The sequence below is a fragment of the Nematolebias whitei genome, chromosome 14 (genome assembly GCF_014905685.2).
Source record: "Nematolebias whitei isolate Nwh7 chromosome 14, NemWhi1, whole genome shotgun sequence".
In the NCBI taxonomy this organism is placed as follows: Eukaryota; Metazoa; Chordata; class Actinopteri; order Cyprinodontiformes; family Rivulidae; genus Nematolebias; species Nematolebias whitei.
In genome coordinates, this window is record NC_056511.1 from 36,149,645 (window position 1) to 36,171,585 (window position 21,941).

Genomic DNA, 21,941 nt, shown 5'->3' on the forward strand with positions numbered 1-21,941 from the left:
AATCCGAGCATTTGTTCCAAAACTTAAAAGGCTTGTTTTTTTTTTATTCTCCAGAAAGTCCTCTGCTTTCATTCGACATGAACTGAAGCTTGCACACAGTATGGATCATGACTTGATGCATCTACAGTGAGCTCGTCTGAATGCGTGAAGAACGTGACTGAGGCGTCCCCGCAGCTGGACTGGCTGCCGCGGTTCAGGAGATAAAGGCTTGTGGAGCTGCAGTCAGAGACACCTTCCTTTTGTTCAACTCCTGAACATCATCCCTTAAAAGCCACGAGACGAGGACTACCACAGCTAGAAAGTTGCACAGAGTTCATTCATTGTGGTGGAGAGGCACCGATCAACCTGTTTCAGTCCATCCAGAGAGTGTTCGTTCTTATGATGCCCTCCAAACAAAACAAACAATAAAAAACAAACGAAAATAAAATTGTCTTATTATACCCGAGGATCCAGGGGGAAACATGCTTAGATGTCAGAGTTTTCACAGTTGTCACCTTATCCAACAGGATTTTTGTTTTCTCTCTTCAAGGTAGAAAACTGCAGCACCCAGAAGAAAAAGTCTACCTCAGTGATCAGGTCCGTCCTTGGTCTCGTCATAAACCACTACTCTTTTTGGATCTACAGCAGAGAGAGAGAGAGGGGGGGGGGGGGGGGGGGTAAAGAGTTACTCTTCATGCCAGCCTGAGGAGCACATTCATCACCGTTACCCAACAATCAGCTATAAAGAAGGAATAAGAGAAAAGGACAGAGTTTAAAACAAAAGACTGAATGAAAATGTGGCTTCAAGGAGACGGTGAGTTCAGTGAAGCCACCACAGCTGTAGCTCACTGTAGCTCAGGACAACCACCTGCTGCACGGCTCCAGTTCATCGACTCGAACCTCCCGTCTCTACAAACGTCTAGATAAAAGCCAAAACAACTGCTTTGTAGGTTTTCTTTTGCTGACTCTGAGCCTCTTAAAGGAAATTAAAGAAACTAAAACTCATGCAAAACACCTAAAACATTGTGGTGCTCGGGAACCAGAACTAAATATTACACTCAGTAGCCAAACACCCAACTCAAACTGCTCCCGACACTGGCTTCACAGCTAGGCCTGTCACGATAACTAATCTTACTGGGCGATTAATTGTCTCAGAAATTATTGCGATAAACGATAATATTGTTTGAAATTTGACAATAATTAGTAATAATTGTCAAATTTAAGATGAAATGTTGATTAATTTTTGTGTGTAGTACCTTTTTTGACCACTGGATGGAAGTATAAAACTATTTGAACTGAAGGATGGATAGTGAGGGAGCAAGCAGCGTGTCTCTAAGAACAATGGGAGGGAGGTCCCTTGACGTGACATGGGCCACAGACATAAATACGTAGACGCCCCATTGAGCGCTGAATCGTACGTCGTTGCCATTTTAAATGTGGCGAAATTGCCGCAAAGAAATGGACAGAACTTCATAAAGCACCGTTCTACAAAGTGTTTTAAGTTAATCCCCGTCATTCACACACACTAACATATATGGAAAACAAACAGGCACCAAAGAAAAGATTTGTAACTTTTAACATTACAAATGTTAACGCTGCAGCGAGCCAGCCCCCTCAACGGGGCGTCCATCGTTTATGTCTATGACATGGTTGTCTCTCCTTCCTGTTCGTTGGTTCTCAAAATGGCGGACGCTCTGTGTGGTTTGAGCTCTTTAGAATAGAATTTGTCACACAAAGCTTTTAATTTAAAAAAAATCATTAAAACAAGTTCGCAGCTTCTTTTGGCAGGAAAAAAAAAAACTTTTTACACCAAGACACGAGTTTCGATTCTGGAGTTTCGACAAGACGGAGGTTTCAAAATCTCAAAGATCATCTTTTAATCAGCAGATCAGTGTCCCTGAGTTTTCCCTGTCTATAAAATGACATTCTCCAGGATTTCCTTGATTTCCAGAGTCACAGGGAACTCAGAGAACTGATGCAGACGATAGATCGAACTCCCTGAAAACAGCATACACCTGATAATGTCTTCCAGAAACTCATGTCACATTACAAATATAACCTTAAAACTCGTGTGTGCGCAAGAAAAATAAACGAAACTATTGAAAGTTCCTCATCAGCAACAAGAACCACCAACATGAACTTTTTTGTGTCCCCCCCGGATTTCTTTTTTCCTCCAGTGCTCCGTATATTTACCTTGTTTTTGCAAGTTGAAAACGAATTCCATTTCTGTTTGAAGAAAAAAAAAAAAACACGTTAGTTCAGCATCAAGACATGGTCATGAAGACTCACACGCAGCACTGATAAACACTTTCATAAACAAGTTCACTGAAAAACAGAAGAAACTATTAGATTTAATTAGCTTTAATTATTATTAGTCATTCCTGTTTGATCGTGAATGATCTCATCCTCCAAAACATGAGGCTTTTAAAACAGACTTTTTCTGCACAGACACAGAAACTATGATCAAATATGTAACGATAAGTTCTTATGGTAAAAGTAGTAAACCACGGTGTTTTTTGTACTAAAACACCACATATCAGTAAATCAAATGAGATCTTGCCGACACACCAACACAGAAGCACACTTTCAACAGAGCAGTGTTACCTTTAGTGTGATAGGCGACAGCAGCTTTAACATCAAACGACCCCCAGCTACACCTCCTGTCTTTAGCGAGGCTCTGCTCTTTAGGAGACCCAAACAACACAGTGGTTTGCTGGCCCTGTGCAGGCTTAGCACCATTGTCTTTACTGGCAGCCGACCCAGAAGAACCTGCACCTTTAAGCTCAGCCTTTGTATTTTCCTGCAACTTGGCCTCCTCCTCGCTGACCACACAAGGAGAACAAGCGTTTGACACTTGGCAGGCGCCACAAGTCCTTTTCTCTGGGTCTTGAGACAAAGCGCCAGGTTCTATAAATGATGGGCTAACATCAAAAAAGGGCTGGGCAACCTTGTCTCCAACAGTCTGACTCTCGTGTCGAGAAGTCACAGAAGTCTGGTCCTCAGCAGGCACATTTCCTCCTTCTAGTCCCAAGTTGGGCTCGTTGATGAAGGAGAGCCCCCACTGATTCTGGAAGATGTCTCCCAGGGCTTTCTGATTTGTCTGAGCAGCCGGTGGGTCAAGGTGACGAGCGCTCGGGAGCACGGGTTGCATATTTAAAGGGTAGACTAAGAGAGTACACTTCTTAAGCTCACTTGCTTCTCCGTCTACAGGACTTGTTGTAGAGCTACAGTTACTTTCCAAAGATGCTACATTCTCGCCGCTTGGGATAGATGGGGCTGATTGAACACTAGCAGCAGGAACGAAGAAGGTGCCCGAAGACGGGCAGCCGTTTCCATTTCCAGAAACAGGACCATTAGTAAAGCTAGCTGAGGAGATAGTTTTCATAGCAGACATCGGAACTTGAGTCAGTCTTACAGGAGGAAGAGGAGCAGTTACCTCTTCTCCAGTTTGAGCCACTTTATTGAGGTTTTCTTTTACTTTACTTGCATAACTGATCTTAGGAACAATTTTAGCACTGCTATTGTCCACAGGAAACACGGGAGGGGGCTTAAACAAAGTCCACGAGTCCTCTTTTGAAGGTGAGGAAAGCTTGCCTTTGTGCCTTTCTTCGCTTCTTTTACCAAACGTTCCAGCTGTTTTGCCATCCGAGTTTTTCCTTTGAGATTCACCCACTGAAGTCTCCGACGCCACGGTCCGCTTGGCCGCCGACTGAGCTTCGACTTTATGGGCGGCTCTGCCTTTCTCGGTCGCCTCGAGGTTCAAAGCTCCCAGCTCGTGCGTAGTGTTGCGGGGCTGCATGTCTTTGTCTTTATCCCTCGTCACATTATCAGTGTTCTTGGCATTGTTACATCTGGCCTTGCGTTTCTTCGGAGTAGTATATCCACCTTCAGAGCCGCTGCCATCATTGTCCTTGCTAGAATAGCCATTTATAATGAGGCCACAATTTACAACACCATTCTGAAGCAAAGCAGAGTCTCTCTTATCCAAAGGCTGGAGCTCATGAGGACTCAAACCCGCAGCCTTTTCCTTGTCATTTTTATAGTCCATATTCTTCTTATGCCCTGACAGCTTGCTGCTCGCTCTCGGAACAGACGTGTAGAACTTCTGCGTCCCCTTTTGCTTCACATTTGCATTATTTAAGTGTCTGTTGCCGCTGCTGTTCGAAGGATGCGATATAACGACGGTATCAGACAGCCGTGGATTCTTCTCTCCTTCCTCGTCGCTGACGTTTACTTTTTTAACGCCTGAAAGGGGAAATAAAATCAGTTTACACGGAAAAGACAAAAGGAAGCAGTCGTTAAGATTGTACACAAAAGCTTAATTATCCTTTAACCTCAACAGAATTAAAAGAACCAAAGGAGGCTTATTTTGTGGCATTAATACAAACTATCATTTATAAACACATCCCATACAGTTGTCATCCACAAACTACGACCTGATCTGACAGATATCAGTTTTGAAAAAGGAGCAGGAGTCACATTCAGGTAGATTTCCAGGCTTGGCCTTCAGGTGCATCAAGTGCTGTGTCAACGTGGGGCTTCAACCTCCTCGGTGCTTCTCCCACCATGTTTGTTGGCACAACACACACTGCATTTAAAACAGCTTTGCCACAGAGGAACAAACATATTCTTGCCTTTTTTTTTTTTTTAAGAAAATGAACCTTCAAGCGGCTGTCGGCGCTTCCAGTAGTCGCTCAGCTGCGTGGCTTCTCGTTGACCACACAACTTGGGCCTGTCAGCTGGCTAACGGTTAGCTAGCGACCACTAACCGGTAGTTGACGTCAAAAACATCTCGGTACCAGTCGCTGGTCGAGCGATTCCCTCCCTAAACACGACAACGGCATGTTAAAGCGTCAGAGAATCCCACTCGTCCACGGTTTTTCCAACTAGCCGGCTAAGTGTAGCATTAGCTCGCGGAGATATTCTGACATGGCCGACAGGAAATGGCAGCACAGAACATTCCAGCGGAGCCGGCTCGGTTTCCTAAACTGGACACAGACGTGCCGGAATCAAACTGATACAACTTAAGATTACTGGAAATGATGAGCCATGCGCTTATATTAGTGCGTGGCCCGAGGGGAGTTTTACAAAACACTTCGCTACACGAGTAAAGGAAAACTAGGCGGCGAAATCGGTGTTGTGCTGAAAAAAGGCACCCCGTCGTCAAGAGCCCCCCTTCACAAGGAAAGCGCGTTTCAAGGCTCGTTTTTAATACACATGCGGAAAACGCCTAAACGAATTAAAGAGTTGTGCTTCTCGGTCCCGTTAAGGACACGACAATGTCTTGGCAACATATATTTACAGGGTGCTTTTTTTCGGCACAACACCGGCGCACAAGGTCAATCCGCTACCTGTCAAAACCACCAGTAGCGACAACGGTCACGCAGCGTGAGCAGCTCGCGAGCCAAATGTGCGCCTTTCTTATGTGACACGCGACCAAACATGTCTGCTCCCTACCGGCTTCTCGAATTATCCGGAACAGCGACAAAAAAAAAAAAAAAAAAAGGCTAGCTAGCAGGCTAAACTCCCAGTCACGTTAGTTAGCAAATGCTAGTCGGTTCGTTGACATTAGCCGACATTTCTCCGACCTGTTTTCTTCGTCTGCGTTTCCTGATGCTGGCGCTGGAAGTGGCTCTGATCATTTTTCAGACAAGCTGCGCGCTGGGTTGAGCTCCTGTCCCCTCCGTGCTGGTAGTAGTGTCTGTCTTGTGCCCGATCTTTGGGCTGTTCCTCCATTGAAAGTGAAGAACGTCGGACCCGCTCAGCCTGTGTGTGTGTGAGCAGCTCCGGGTCCAATCACTACCAGAGTCAAGCGGAAGCTATTTGCAGCGGCTGTAAACGTCAGCAGTAAAAACGGCTAAAAATGGCTCTATGAGCAGCAACGCACGCGAAATGTTCCGACTTGCAAGGAAAATATATATTTTTTTCTGTGTACAAAGATGTGTATTATTGGAATACAGAGGAAGTGATTTCTTTAAAAAATTTTTTTTTTTTTGGAGTGGGGAAATAACGGGGTGGGGTTCGTGGAAGAGCCAAAATCATATGACCGGAGGCGCTGCCACGTCTCCAAGCGAGTGGACACATTTTGACTGAGGGTCACAGGAAAACCAGCCCCTCTCCTTAAATGGAGAGAGATTTATAAACCTTTTTAAGCCTTACGGAACATTAATATTAGGTTAGGCGGTAAATAGAAATGCACACTTTTGCATATTTAGCCACGCAAATTAAAAGCACGCACACCGGTGCACATAGGAGTAGGACTCCTTATATACGAAATGGTTGAAGCGAATAAAAATAGCAGTCAAAGCATAAATAAGCAGTCTCGTATTAAAAATTAAGATAAACTGTTCTTTTTGCTGGCTTGCTGTCACACTTGAGTTCCCAAGTTTGGTAGACTAATGCAGCAATTTTGCATTTATACGTCAAAAACAGCGCCATGTTTACCATCAAATCAAAGTTTTTCTGCTGTACTTTTATATGTAAATGTACAAAGTGCGCCCTCTGGTGGTAAAACTTACACAGTGCGACCACTTAACCTTATAGTCTGGTCTCCTAAAGCCCTATTCTTGACCCAGGTTAAATTATAATAATAATTATCTGTATGCCCATGTCATGTTACCTAACGATTCTCTGAACTTATTAAAAAAAAAACCTATTTACAAAGTAAACATCGGATACACATCTTCAGTCCAATGCAAGATGGTTGCCACAGGTAAGCGCCTGAAAAAGTTGCTGCCACTCAGACATTTTTAAAGATATGGAGCTAAAATTTGGTGTGGTAGTAGCTGAGAGTCATCTCCAATTTATATTATGTCTGTTAGCAAAATAACAAACCAGTGGAGTAATTTTAATGAATTTCCCAGGAGTAATCAGGGGATGCACGTCTACAACTGATTAACTTTTTGAGTCTCCCCAAATCAGGATGACTACCACACGGCTGGTTCTGGAAAACACAAAATGATTATAACTCGGTCATTTGTCCAGATATTGAGCTAAAATTTGGTGTGGTAGTAGCCGAGAGTCATCCTCAACACAGATCTTGTGAGGTCTCATAATTTTTGCACGGGATGGTATTTTTTATTTATTTACACAGTTTGACTATAAAATTGACATTTCTCATCATATGGTTACCTTAAAACTTCAGAGAGCTTATTGTAGCGTAACAAATAAAGTGAAATGCATTTGATGCTTTTCAAAACCAAACTGATGTTTACGAACTCTTATCAATGATCATCAATCATCACACTCGTAATGTTCACACTAAAAGAAAGCACTCCTGATTTATAACCACCTATAATAATACAGATTTAAGCTGCCCTCCTTTGGTGTACGCACGTGACGGTGACTGCTGCTCTTTCAATAAACTATTTATACAACAGCTGTGTTTGAAGCCTAGATTTATTTTTAAAAAGGCTGGTTTCTAAAAAAAAAAGTTATTTCCAGTCATTTGTGCACAGTCTAGTCTTAAAGAAGCTAAATACTGTGAGGTTTGAGTGTATTTAGATGTTTAAGAGACATGGTATTTTTACCACATCCGAGCAGATTCATGGAGTATAAAGCAGTGCCGCTGTAATGATTCCACCTCTGTAAAGCCTTGATGTGAAAATAAAACATTATGTCTAAATACTCTGTGGAATTATCTGATTAGAAATGTCAAAAACTAATTGAACTCAAACTTATAATGCAAGAAAGCTTATACTAGGTATATAACATTTACCTAATGCTTCTTTTTAGATGGACACCAGAGCTCAAAGCAAATGTTCAAGAAAACGTTCAATTTTTTTATGTTTAACAGTTGAGCTCTTTAAACCTTTAATCAGCACTCAAACTGACAGTCGTTAACAAAAGTGTTTTAATGCTGCGTAATAAGGAACTTCATCGTAAATGAAAACAACATTATTTCAAGTGTGTTGGCTTCAAAATAAAAGCACAATTTGTAGCCATGCTTTTGCAGGAACTTCGTGTTGTAAATGATAAACATCCATATTGGATGATGACGTTTAAGTTATTTTTGTGCCACGCTCAATCAAATCAAATCAATGTACAGAAACGTCTCTGAACGCCTGTTAAACATCTGGCATTTCTCAAAGGAATGCATTTCGCTCCACATCTGTAAATTTGACTCTGCTGCCGTACTGGTGTTTGCTGGAGTCGCTTCTCTGTGGCGGCCATCTTGAATGTGCTTGACTTCAAAGATTCGTCGATCACTTTCTGACCGTTTCGTTAAAATTCACGAGTTATTTTGCTAACAGACAGACAAAGGAACACAAACATGAGTAAAAACATTATTGCCCTCAAATATTTATTCACCTTTCTTTGTTTATCATTTGATAAAAGAGTCATGTTGTCAAAATTTCAATGACCAGGTTTGTAAATAAAGTTCACAGAAAGAAGTGCAGTTCATGGCGATGATTTATTTTGGCGGTCGGGGCCCAGTCAGAACTTTTAAAACCTGCTGGAGAGACCAGTAAAAATAAAATATCCGTCTGGATCAGTTCGGATACGGGCGAAGCTACAACGGCTGCACATACAGAAATGTTTCCTGTAAACCAGTGACCTGCTTGCAGCTACACCAGGGCTATTCAACTGGTGGCCTGGGGGCCACATCTGGCTCACAGGCGAGCTCAGTCTGGCCCCACAGATGAGTTCATTTAAAATAAAACTGGATATTACATAAAAAATATCCACAAGAAACATTTGAAAAATCTGACGTGACAAATATTTGTGTCCAAGTGTTGATCCTGTAGACGAGTTCATTTGAAATATAACAAACTCTTAAATTACATTTACATAATAATTATTATTGCTGGATGTCCAACCCTTGAGCTGCCAGTAATTGTGGCCCCTGATCAATTTTGTATCATATCCCTGATCTATGCTGTAAATTATTGTTTATCGTTTGAAAATCAATAGATCAATTAATCATCATTAACCCAGCACATTTCTTGTAACGCTGTACAGTTTCCTGGTACAACATGTGGTGAAGGACTGAGTCTGTAAAAGTTCTGGTGAAGAGGCCAGAACTGGAAGTCTACTGGGCTCATGGTTCCTTCAGACTGAGACCTGAACGTCCTCGTGTCGTAGAACTTTGTAAGTGAGCCAGTAGAGGACGTTAAACATGAGGAAGCTCATGGGGAAAACAGCTCGGGAGATGGTGTCGATCCTTTTCGCTCGCTCCACGAAGCGCCGCCGTATTTCGTAAAAGCCCAGACCGGGAGGTAAGTCGGCAAAGACTGGCGTTGCGTCCATTTCCGGTGCGCTTCCCGCTGACAGCGCGAGCCCGATGCTTTGGAAGAGGAAGCCCTGCTGCGCTAGCTCCTCCTCCTGGAAGACAAACACACCAGGAGATTAACAACGTTTTAGTTTGAGCTTCCAAATCTGAAGCACCCGCCATCTTGCCAGGTGCTACGTGTATCACGCTGTACAGTTTACATTTACTGTGGAGAACATCCTGTGCTCCAGCATCAACGTGTGGCATGGAGGCTGCACAGAAGTCTGTTGGATTCAGTCTCCCCACCATCACAGACATCTACACCTCCAGATGCAGGAAGAGGGCCACCTGCATCATGAAGGACCCCACTCACCCAGCACACACACTTTTTGCCCCACTCCCCTCAGGAAGGAGGTTGAGGAGCGTTAAGTGTAGAACCACTAGACTGAGGAACAGCTTCTACCCTGAGGCTGTTAGACTCATGAATCTAACCAGAATAATCACTGTGAATAAAAAATCACTGTAATGCCACTTGATTGTTGATATGTGCTGCTGCCTATCCATGCTGCTGATCTCACGCTGCTGATTTATTTCATGCTGCAGTGTTCATTCGTCCTCTTCTGCTCACACTGACTCATGTTCGTGCTGCTGTTGTTCGGCGTATTGTTTTTGTACTATTAGTGCTTAGCGTATTCTTAGTTCATATCTTAGATCTTATTACTGTTTTTCTTTTACAATTTATACTTTTGTTGGATGTAACTGGGACTCTGTGTACACAATTTCATTCCACCACGTCAGAGTCAGAGAGATTTATTTGTCATTTGCATCTCATGTGGTGGAACGAGATTATGTACACAGGGTCCCAGCTACATCCAACAATAAAATGTGAAAGAAAAACAGTAATAAGATCTAAGATATGAACTAAGAAAAACAAACTAAATAATACATTAAGCACTAGTAGCATAGAAACATTACGTCGAACATGATGCAAATGACAATAAAGAACCTTGACCTTGACTTTGACATGCTGAAACCACAAATTTTCCAAGTCTTCTGCAAGTTATGTGCTGCATCATCAGTATAAAAACAAATAGAAACAGCCTTGTTTTACTTATTTAAACACATATTGTGCTTGTTGTGAAAGCAGGGGACTAAAGTTTGCTGTGATGAACCTCCCAACTCCGTCAAGCTTTGATCCAGTGAGCTGCAGCTCATTCTAACCACACTTGTCCACTTAATCTACCTTGAGCTCTGCTATCAGTGTCTGTAGTTACTTAATTATCTTAAAATCATATGTTTTGTCCTCACAATTCTGTAAATATTTAGATCCTTTACAACTTGCACTTTAGTATTTAAACATGGTTAACTGGGATTTTGTCTACCCTATACACTTATGCACTACTTTGCATAGATTTTTATTTTTAAATTAGTAATACAGGTTGGTAACAGGTTATTATTGAGGAAAATATGTTACTAATAATGATCGTATTATATAGGTCAGGTGTCTGCAACTTGCGGCTCTTTGGTCTCTCTGCAGTGGCTCGTTGAAGCTTTGACCAAAAGTTAACATGAAACTCAATTTCATACCCACAACAAAAGAGACAAGTTTTAGCAGTTTTTCTGCAAATAATGTTTGAATAATGCTACTAATAGAAGAAAATGTGGATTAAATTTACCATTAGATACTTCATTTATCCAAAATCCAGCTTTACAGTGGGATCTTTGGAATACCTTTAAGACATATTGCTTCAAACAAATACGGTACATTTGATAACTGTGAAATAAAAAATAATAATAATTAAAGTCAAAGTAAATAAAAGCATTTGTTTTTCATTTAAAAGGTTCAATAAATCACTATTATATGGAAGCGGATTAGGGCCACAATGTGATGTTTTTATTGAATTTTTCAGAATTATGACTTTAACTTTAAATTCTGAGAAAAATAAGTCAGAATCCAGGAATTAAAAAAAAAAATTATTGCACTATTACCCTAATCCTCTTCCCTACTCACTTTAATGTTATGCGTATTATGGCAAAATGAGATACTTAATTACTTTTCCACAAATAAAAGATGGACTCACAAGGTCTGCAGAGTTCAGTGTTTTAATTTTCTATCACAATTTGTCTAACTAGTGTTTTCTTTCCTACTTTGCATAAATACTGTATTTTATTTTGTCCCAAAATGTAAAAATATCAATAAATATCAAAACTCATATACTTTTAATTTTATAATGTCATGCCCACATGCCAGATTCCCTACTTCATCTGTCAAACTCAAGGCCCGGGGACTAAATGGGACCCTTGATGACATCTTATCTGGCCCCCAAGATGTTATTTTAAATGTAAAATACTTTTGTCAGTTTAATTTTTTTCATTAGTATTTGATTATGAAGTCAAAATTGCAACAAAGAACATCATGAGACCAATCAAACTCTTGTTGAGGAACCTGCAATCAAGAAAAGATGTTGGGTATCTGACTTGAGTTCATGTAAATTCTGAAACCAACCCTTGGTTTGAAAAATGTTTTAATTTTGGCCCCCTGTTGTAAGTGGGTTTGACACCCCTGCGGCCTACCCCAACGAACTCGAAGTGGTCCACGGACTTTAATTCTGGTTGTGCTTACTGACCTCGAATTGATTTTATGTGCCACAACTGAACAATGTTGAGTTATTGTGAATGAGTTGAATAAAGTTTGACTTACCTGACTGTTTTGTTTTGCTTAATGCACCTTATAATCTGGTGCGCCTTATAGTAATTTAAGTATGTTGATTAGCACCTACCAAGATGGCGGCACTAATTATTTCCTAATTAGCATAGACTGCACTCTGGTTGTCCATACCAGCATGTCTGTTTCAGTGATTAGACCTATCCCTTTGACTGAATGGGGATCCAGTACATACCCGTGCACAGGCGCTGCACCGCTGGCTGACGCTGCCATGAGAAGGATTGTTTCCTGGTGTGTTGTTTCCTTTCACCTTACTGTCCCCACTTCCCTGCTGACAGCAACAAAAGACACAACTTTCATCTTTACGCTGCTTCAAATTTAAAATTAGCCACACGGTTTTATTTCAGTCATTATTTATGAAGGATGGTGGATCTGGCCTGTTTTTGCAGCTCTTTGGTTTGTTCTCCTAATAATATCCAACAAAACGAGCTACAAAAACTCCCCGATTTAGAAATAAGATGACTTGAGTTAATCGCAGGTCGTTGCTGGCTGCGTTTCTCAGCAGGAGTTCAGCATGCGGCTGAACTGTTGCTCCTGCATAGCCGGGCGCAGCGAATAGCAGGTGACAGCTGCCCGAGGGCCTGAGCGGGTGAGCTGGACTCACAGTTCTCTGCCGCTGCTGCTGCTCTTTCAGCTTCTTCCTCAGTCTGAAGAACTCCTTGTGCTGCCGCGAGACGAAGTTAACAGCTGCGTACTCCAGCAGTGCAGCGAACACGAAGAGGAGGCACACCGCCATCCAGATATCTATGGCTTTGACGTAGGACACCTGCCAAACCAGAGGGACAGCATGTAGGGTAATCAGGGTCGTTTTAGAGGGGCGACGTTGCCACGGTGACGTTATCTGTTTGTGTCCAAAGCACTAAAAGGAAAAGCATGTTTTAGTCTGATGCATTCCATATGTTCCATATCATGCAGGAGTTATATTTCTGTATTTAGCATCAAAATTTGATGCTGCACAGTGTTCGACATATCAGTGGGACTTCACAGTGTGGAGGTATACCTCTAGATCTTTTTAAAAGGGATTCTGTAAAACTATGAACAATTAATATCTCACCTGCTGCACATAGCTCTTTCATCAACCACAGTTTAGAGAAATGGAGATCGTTCTGCTCTGACCGGTCTGCTAAAGGCTAGTCTGAGTGAAGCCAGGACCAGACTGGACGGCTGCTGTTTTCAAGCAACTTCAGTGTTAAAACATCTGCAGTGATTCAAGCTCACACTTTAAACCTTTACGGTGTTGTCAAGTTCTCATTACACAAACATCCATCCATCCATCATCTTTTACCCGCTTCTTCCTTTTTGGCTCACGGGGGTTACTGGTGCCCATATCCAGAAGTCACTGTGTGAGAGGTGGGGCACACCCTGAACAGGTCTCAAGTCCATCACAAGTTACAATTTAGAGTTACCAATCAGCCTAACATGCATGTTTTTGGTCTGTGGGAGGAAACTGGAGTACCTGGAGAAAACCCACACATGCACGGAGAGAACATGCAAACTCCACCCAGAACAGCCCCCGGCAGGGATTTGATCCTGAGAGGCAACAGCTCTACCAACTGGGCCACTGAGCCGCCCCATTAAACAAACATTTACATTAAACTCTATGGTTGTTTGCAGGTGAAAATAGTGGCAGCAGCAGCTAGCAGTAGCAGTTCCAGTGCATTTTGGAACTATTTTAGCAGGAATATCAAAATTATTTCTGGATAAATGACCATGTAAAGGTTTATGAACTATTATGAAATGTTTGTCCTGTTTAAGGGAGGCAGCAGTCCTCTTTGGTTTTGGTCCAGCTCAGACTAGCCACTAGCCCGTCAGCCTGTTCAAATTAATCCCTGTTTCTCTAAACTGATGTTGCTCAAAGAGTTCTCTACCGCAGGTAAGATATTAATTGTTCTTGTTTTCTCAAAATAAACTCATCATTACTTTTATATGTCCCAACAAAATGCCTGTTTTTATAAAACCATTAATTTTAAGTGTTCGTTTTTTACTTCCTGACTGGAAGCTTTGAAGTCAATTTTAATTGGTTGTGTTATCAATTATTGCTTATGTTTTAGATTTTGTATCTCAATATTGCACACATGTAAAAATGGATCTGAAGGGGAAAAAATGGGTATTTAGAGACAGTAATTTATTACCTTACTTATCAACAGTAACATACTTTTATATACTGATTATAAAAAAGATCTTTCTGTTTTAATACATTTGTCATCTAGGTACTAGATAAACGTAATGTGATGACTGACGTTGTTTTAATGTTTTGTTGAATAATGGGGCAGCTGTGGCTGAGTTGTTAGAGCAGTCGTCCTCCAATGCAAGAGTTGGCAGTTAGATTCCACCAACAGTCACTTGTCGAAGTGTCCCTGGGCAAGACACTGAACCCCTCATTGCATCTGATGTGTGTCCCATCAGTGCATGAATGTGATAAAGCTCTGATTATTCTTTGTATAGATCTAGTATGCTGTATGAATGGGTAAATGAGGAAAATTGTAGTGTAAGGTGCTTTGAGATAGAAAGGCGCTAGTACAGTCCATTTAATAAATCTGTACTTTTATTCTGTTTTGTGTAATGTTTGGTTTTATTTTAAAAGATAAAGAAAATTAATCTTGTATCTATCCATCCATCCATTTTCTTCTGCTTATCCGGGGTCAGATCGCAGGGTTAGCAGCCTAAGTAGGGAGGCCCAGACTTCCCTCTCCCCAGCCACTTGGGCCAGCTCCTCCGGGGGAATCCCAAGGTGTTCCCAGGCCAGCCGAGAAACATAGTCTCTCCAGCGTGTCCTGGGTCTTCCTCTGGGTCTCCTCCCAGTGGGACGTGTCCGGAACACCTCACCAGGGAGGCGTCCAGGAGGCATCCTAACCAGATGCCTGAGCCTCCTCAACTGGCTCCTCTCGACGTGGAGAAGCAGCTGCTCTACTCTGAGTCCCTCCCAGATGATTGAGCTTCTCACCCTGTCTCTAAGGGAGAGCCCAGACACCCTGCGGAGAAAACTCATTTCGGCCGCTTGTATCCGAGATCTTGTTCTTTCGGTCACAACCCAAAGCTCATGACCATAGATGAGGGTGGGAACGTAGATCGATCGGTAAATTAAGAGCTTCGCCTTTTGACTCAGCTCTCTCTTCACCACGACAGACCTGTACAGCGCCCGCTTCACTGCAGACGCTGCACCTATCCGCCTATCGATCTCACGTTCCATTTTTCCCTCATTCGTGAACAAGACCTCAAGATACTTGAACTCCTCCACTTGGAGCAGGACCTCCTCCCTGACCCGGAGAGGGCACTCTACCCTTTTCCGGCTCAAGACCATGGCCTCGGATTTGGAGGAACTGATCTTCATCCCGGCCGCGTCGCACTCGGCTGCGAACCGCTCCAGCGAAAGCTGTAGATCACGATCTGATGAAGCCAACAGTACCACATCATCTGCAAAAAGCAGAGATGCAATCCTAAGGCCACCAAAATGGATCCCCTCAACACCTTGGCTGCACCTAGAAATTCTGTCCATAAAAGTTATGAACAGAATCGGTGACAAAGGGCAACCTTGGCGGAGTCCAACTCTCACCGTGAACAAGCCCGACTTACTGCCGGCAATGCGGACCAGGCTCTGACACCGGTCATACAGGGATCTAACAGCCCATATCAAAGGGCCCGGTACCCCATACTCCCAGAGTACCCCCCACAGGGTTCCCCACAGGGTTCCCCAAGGGACGCGGTCGAACACCTTCTCCAAGCCCACAAAGCACATGTAGACCGGTTGGGCAAACTCCCACACACCCTCCTGGATCCTGCTGAGAGTGTAGAGCTGGTCCAGTTAATCTCGTAACGAATCAATAATTCTCAGTCAGGTCATCTGGGCAGTTTCTTTTTTTTTTTTTTTTTTTAGGGACGTTTCATCCTCTATCCTGAGGGCTTCATCAGTCCGAGGAGCTCCAGTAAACTGTTTCCCCACCAAGCAGTAAACTCCTTAAGTGGACCAACCAGTTTGCTGGAGCTAAGATGGTTTCTGGGGGGCATCCTGTCCCTCGTCGACTCCTCCCAGGCACGCAGCCACAGCCAAAGTGGTTCAAGGCAACAAAGTTCATGTTCAATCATCCAGGTATCAAATCCAATAATTCTCAGTCAGGTCTTCTGGACAATTTACAGATGACCTGACTGAGAATTATTGGATTTGATACCTGGATAATTGAACATGAACTTTGTGGTAATTAATCAATTTCAAATATGTTCAAATATTAAATCGAACATTTTTGTCTTTAAACGTTTCATTTAACTAAAATCTGTCCACTGGGTGTACGAGATATTTTGCTAACAGAACGCCGCACACAGAGAGACAAATACAGCGAATTCCATGATCACCTGCATTTTTTCGACAGCTCACAATAATAAACAGTACATGGTGTTTATTAAATGTTAGAGGTCGGACCTTCGGCAGGGAGGCCCTGGAGCCGGAGCTCTGCGTCGTCATGGTGAGCACCGTGGTGATCCCCAACCCCACTCTGGCGGGAGCAGCATCCATGTTGATCCAGAACGACACCCAGGACAGGATGACGGTGAGCAGGCTCGGGATGTACATCTGGATCAGGTAGTAACCCATCTGACGCTCCAGGTAGAACTTGACCTCGATGCAGGTGAATTTACCTGAAGGAGTCACGAGGAGTTAGAAGTTGGAACCGACAGGAGTTCAGGACACCGGGCCGCCCCATGCTCCATACCTGTGTTGTAGTGCTTGGTGCAGTAACCCAGACCTTTCTCCTCTCGTAAAACAAATTGAGGGAGCATCAGGTCGTCGGCCACCTGCACCGCGCCGACATCCAGCCACTCAAAGATCAGGTCGTTCATAGTGTAGCCAACTGGTGGACAAATTAAAGCAACAGTTTAATGGTCAGTAGTTAAGGGCAATATTTTTGGGCCTGCCTTAAAAGCAGCACTCACAGCTCTCCAGCTGCATTGTGCACATCTGGCTGTCCATGGGAAAGTTCTTCAGATCCATGGGACATGACAGCGTCAGTGTCAGCCTAGAAAACACACGCAGTACCACTGTAAGAGAGTTGAACAACAAAAAGCTAACTCCCATGGTTAGTCCTAGAAAGAACACGTATCTCACACTACATTTCCTGGAGTTTTTGTAAACTACGAGCATCTTATGATGAGAAAGGAAGATGTTGTATATAATCTCACACAATATAGCTCAGAGTGTGTATTGAGGATGACTCTCAGCTACTACCACACCAAATTTTAGCTCAATATCCGTATATTTGACTGTTACAGATATTTTTGTATTGGTAATTTGAAGAGTTAATCACTTGAAGATGGACATCCAAATATTGATTTCTGGGAGTTTTGTGTAAAACGTCCAGTGGTTTATGAGATGTTTTGCTAATAAACAAATCCGCACACACAGGCACAGGCAAAAGCATTATTACCCTTTCCCTTGTGACGGCAGACTGTAATGAAAGGTCGGTGGATACCAAGCTAAACAAGCAAAAACTGATTAATTTTCATAAATATTGGCAAAGACTGATCAAGTTCATGTAGCTGACACTTCTTTGATGATTTTAGGAGCATTTGTTATATGTGTGATAAAATTAAAGCTGCACTGGGGAGAAAATATGATTTAGTTTCATCTACAACTATCCTTTTAATAAAGCCATCAATTATATTATCAGTTTATTGTGTGAATGTTTATGAAGCATTCACACTATTGTGATCCATTTTCTTTCTGTACATTTTTTTGGCGCGTTTCTCGTCCTGCAGTTTCAACAAATCATAAATCAAAACATTCAGCTCTTTCAGGACAATCCTGCTATGACTTGTGGTATTGGTGCAACTTTAGCTTTTTGAAATATTAAGCATTTTCTGCCATTTCTTTTATCGTAGGAAATGAACTGAGCTCATTTTACATCCTTCAGATCTTTAGATCTATTTACAACCTTTTACTGCTTCTTTCACATTTTGTGGTGGTTCAGCTTCTTTCAGCTTCCTTGTACAAATTTAAACATTTTTTCAGCTAGGAGGAGTGGCGTACCAAAGAGACCATCTTATCACAAGCAGAACTGGTTTGTTCCACTTTGGAGTAAACTGTTGGAGGAAGAATCAGTTTTGTTGTGTGTTTCCTTGACTGAAGAAGCCTTCCAGATCGAAGGCGAAACGTTTCAGCACAAAAAAAGAAACTATCCAGATGACCTGACTGAAAAATGTTGGATTTTATACCTGGATTATTGAGCATGGACTTTGTTAATTTTTCAGCTACTTTCACCTTTTTTTCCGGCTGTTTTGTGCTCCTTTAAGGATCTTTCTGCGAACTACAACATTTTTGTGCTTCTTCTAACTGCTCATTTCAGCTTGTTGTGCTCCTTTAAGCTTATTTCTGCAAGTTTCAGCTTTTTCTTCTATTTCAGTTACTATTTAGCTGTTTTATGCTAATTTCAGATTTTTCTGCTAATTCCACATTTTTTGCACTCATTTAAACTATTTTCCAGTCTAATTCAGCAAAAATGTTCCCTCTCCACTTCCCTCTTGTAATTTAAGCTTCTTTCTACCTTTTTAGCTACTTTTAAGCTTTTTTTTTTTTGTCGTTGCTAATTTAATCTTTTTTCAGATAATTTCCACTTTTTTGTGCTCATGTCTGCTTCTTTCAGCCTAATTGGACAAACGTGTTCTTTCTACCTTCTACTAATTTAAGCTTCTTCTACATTTCAGCTATCTTTTTCTTTTTTTTTTTTTTACATTTTTAGCTAATTTCAGCTGTTTTCAGATAAATTCAAGGTTTTTTTATAGTAATTTTGGCTACTTTCAACCAAATTAACTTATTTATGCTAATTTCAGCTTGTTATGCTCCTTTTAGCATATTTCTGCTAGTTGCTTTTTCGGCTATTTTAGCTACTATTTAGCTGTTTTATGCTAATTCTAGCTTTTTCAACCATCCATCCCTCCATCCATTATCTTTTACCCGCTTCTTCCATTTTGGGTTACGGGGGTCGCCAGTGCCCATGTCCAGCAATCACTGTGCGAGGGGCGGGGTACACCCTGGACGGGTCGCAAGTCCATCACAGGGACACATAGAGACAAACGAGACAAACAACCATTCACTCTCTCACTCACACCTAGGGACAATTCAGAGTTACCAGTCAGCCTAACATGCATGTTTTTGGTCTGTGGGAGGAAACCGGAGTACCCGGAGAAAACCCACACGTGCACAGAGAGAACATGCAAACTCCATCCAGAATGGCCCCCGGACCGTGATTTGAACCAGGGACCTGCTCGCTGAGAGGCAGCAGCTCTACCAGTTGCACCACCATGCTGCCCCTTTTTCAACTAATTCTACTATATTTTTTTTTAGCTCATTTGAGTTCTTTTTGCTTCCTTCTGGTAGTTTAAGCTTCTTTCAACCTTTTTAGCTACATTTCAGCTGTTTTATTGTTGCTAATTTCAGCTTTTTTTAGCTTATTACCTAATGTTTGTGCTAATTTCTGCTTATTTAAACCTAATTCAGCAAGTGTGTGTTATTTCTGCTTTATTCTACTAATTTAGGCCTGTTCTTCAATTTCAGCTACAATTCAGCATGTTTTTAGCTAATTTCAGTTGTTTCTCAGCAAGTTTTTTCATTCAACCTTTATTTAGACAGGTAAATCCCATTGAGCCTCGAGGACTCATTTACAAGAGAGACCTGATAAGTTTTTCAGCAATAAGCATTCACGCTGCATTTTCTCAGGAAATTAAATTTCTCAAGTTTACTATTATTTTATTGGACCTTTGGCTGATTATCCAGGGTCAAAGGTTAAGCTGAGCTGATGAAGCCTTGGCTCACTTCTAGCAGACATGCTAACAGAGCTTTAAATGATGCTTCTTACACCTTTATTCTACTTAGTAATTTTAACTCGTCACCAACACGCTACATTTCACCTCTGCCTTAGTGCCACTTTATTGCCCAGATTTTAGCCTGCAGTTATACAAAGTAGTTTTATATTGACGTGGTCATGGCGTCTGCTGGACGCTGCAATTACAAATGAGCTGAACTCGAGTGAGGAACGTGTGGAGGGCCATACGGCGTGATTCAAAGTTTTCATTTTCACCAACCATCCATGTCGAGTTCAAATGTGAGCTACAGGGACGTTTCAGCGTTGGTCACCTGATGCTGTAGAGGACGTTTCCGTTCTGGAATATCCGCAGCAGTTTGTTGTCTGTAGTCACCTCGTGAAAGTTTGCTCCCTTTTCGTTCGCAAAGAACAGGTCGGGTTTCCAAATGGAGTCCAACATTGAGGGGTCCAAATCCAAGGAGTCGTCTGGGTACTCCTTATAAGCCAGTCGAGGGTCGTTCCACTGCTGCCGTAGAAACACGTTGAGCCGGTAGTCCTAAAATATGAAGACAGGGTTAGATTTACAAAGATTATAAATATGTGGAAGAAAACGATACAAGCTGAAGTCAAGACATGTGAGGAGCTGGACTCAAATGTTTGTGCATCTAATAATGGTGAGGTTACAAGATAGAAACAAATAAACTGTAAGAAAGGTGAGGGGAACAGCATAGAGTCAGACTTTTAGGTGCTTATAACCTGATCGACAGCGAACAGCACTTCGTTTTATCTGTTAAAGTTTAATTGCTTTCACTTAGAGGTGTTTTAGAAAATGCACAGGGCTCCCCACTCTAAACCTGAATAAATCCAAAGTAAATAAGAGTTTCACCCTCCATGTGCTGCATCAATAAATAAAAAACTGTCTGACAGCAACAGCTCGGACAAAATGAAAAGAAAAAACTGGTGTTATTTAATGTTTAATAGTTGCTTAGAGGTGATAATTAGTTATAATCATTTAATAACAGGAAGTCAAGGCGACAGTCAGTCACCGTGAAAACTTAGGAAGGAGCCAAATATAATTTATAAAATAAAATAATGAGAAGAACAGAGTGAGTACTGACAGCTGGGGTTTGTTGAAAAAGCTGAAACTGAATTAAAAGGAAAAATAAGCAGAATAGAAGCTACAATTAACTAAACTATAACAAGAAGCTAACATTTAAGCTACTGTAGTTAAAAGCTAAAAGTAGTTAAACTATATCTTAAGGCTAAAATTAATTAAACCAACAATTTGAATTAGTAAAACTTAAAACATTAACTAAAAGCTTAAATGAGCAAAATAGTAGATAAAAGCTAAAGCCAGCAAGGCAGAAGCCAAAAGCTAAAAGTGGCAAAGTCAGAGATTATTCTAAAATTAGCAAAACCATAGCTAAAAATAAAATTTAAGTAAACAGCAGCTAAAGGGAGAATATAACTAAACCATTTATTAAAGCTCCAACTAAAAAAACTGTTGCTGATAGCTAAAACCAGCAAAATAGTAGCTAAAACCAGTACAACCATGTGCAACCCATAGATAAAGGCTAAAATTAGACCAATAGCTAAAAGATGGTTTTCATACCTGAATTATTAAAACTGCTGAAATATTTAAAATACCGTAACTACAGAATAAACTAAATAAGAAGACTACTGTGTGAATCAGCAGCTCTGCAGTTTATAAATAGGTAGAAAAACAACTGAAAAAACTGGAGATTTATCTACGCTAAAACTCCTGAGTACAAAGAGAGCAGATTTAGTTAATTTATTTAAAAGGTTAATGCACATTAATCAATGTTCCACAAATATAAACGTGCCAGAGTTAGCACAGCAGCTAAATTTCATCTGTTGTCCTGAGCAGATAAAAATGTTGATGTTGTCAAATTTGATGAAATTTTGCAAAGTTAAATTTTCCTGCATTTGTCTTCTTAATATGTTGCCTAAAAGTAAGATTTCAAGGATTCAAGGATTCAAGTTTCTTTATTTGTCATTCGCACCCATGTGGTACATGTAGTGGAACGAAATTATGTACACAGGGTCCCAGTTACATCCAACAATAAAATGTAAAAGAAAAACAGTAATAAGATATGAACTAAGAAAAACATCAACTAAATAATACACTAAGCACTAATAGCATAAAAACATTATGTCGAACAGCAGCACGAACATGAGTCTGTGTGAGCAGATGAGCACGCATGAACACATCAACATT

The 21,941-nt window shown here is 41.4% G+C and overlaps 2 protein-coding genes across 2 annotated transcripts in view; both read right to left on the reverse strand.

Annotated features, from left to right (window-relative positions):
* Positions 1–219: 219 nt before the first annotated feature.
* On the reverse strand, positions 220–5,774 carry nufip2 (nuclear FMR1 interacting protein 2). The gene is made up of 4 exons (XM_037687489.1): positions 5,568–5,774; positions 2,584–4,224; positions 2,173–2,205; positions 220–618 (listed from the first exon to the last, which is right to left on the reverse strand). Exons 1-4 carry the CDS (start codon positions 5,713–5,715, stop codon positions 566–568), a joined length of 1,875 nt encoding a protein of 624 aa, XP_037543417.1. The 5' UTR covers positions 5,716–5,774; the 3' UTR covers positions 220–565.
* Positions 5,775–9,030: 3,256 nt separating this feature from the next.
* Positions 9,031–21,941, reverse strand: part of glra4b (glycine receptor, alpha 4b) — a 21,685-nt gene continuing 8,774 nt past the window's right edge. Inside the window, exons 3-9 of the mRNA XM_037687490.1 lie at positions 20,035–20,258; positions 16,839–16,921; positions 16,619–16,756; positions 16,330–16,544; positions 12,511–12,681; positions 12,091–12,186; positions 9,031–9,303 (exon numbers count right to left, since the gene is read on the reverse strand). Coding sequence (XP_037543418.1) covers positions 9,031–9,303; positions 12,091–12,186; positions 12,511–12,681; positions 16,330–16,544; positions 16,619–16,756; positions 16,839–16,921; positions 20,035–20,258 — 1,200 coding nt within the window. The remainder of the gene's footprint in view (positions 9,304–12,090; positions 12,187–12,510; positions 12,682–16,329; positions 16,545–16,618; positions 16,757–16,838; positions 16,922–20,034; positions 20,259–21,941) is intronic.

Excerpts from the sequence above, each read along its gene's own strand:
- nufip2 (XM_037687489.1), bottom strand. The coding sequence starts at position 5,715 with ATGGAGGAACAGCCCAAAGATCGGGCACAAGACAGACACTACTACCAG. Across the intron at positions 4,225-5,567 it reads AACGCAGACGAAGAAAACAG|GCGTTAAAAAAGTAAACGTC; the intron begins GTCGGAGAAATG and ends TTCCCCTTTCAG. Across the intron at positions 619-2,172 it reads TTTCAACTTGCAAAAACAAG|ATCCAAAAAGAGTAGTGGTT; the intron begins GTAAATATACGG and ends TCTCTGCTGTAG.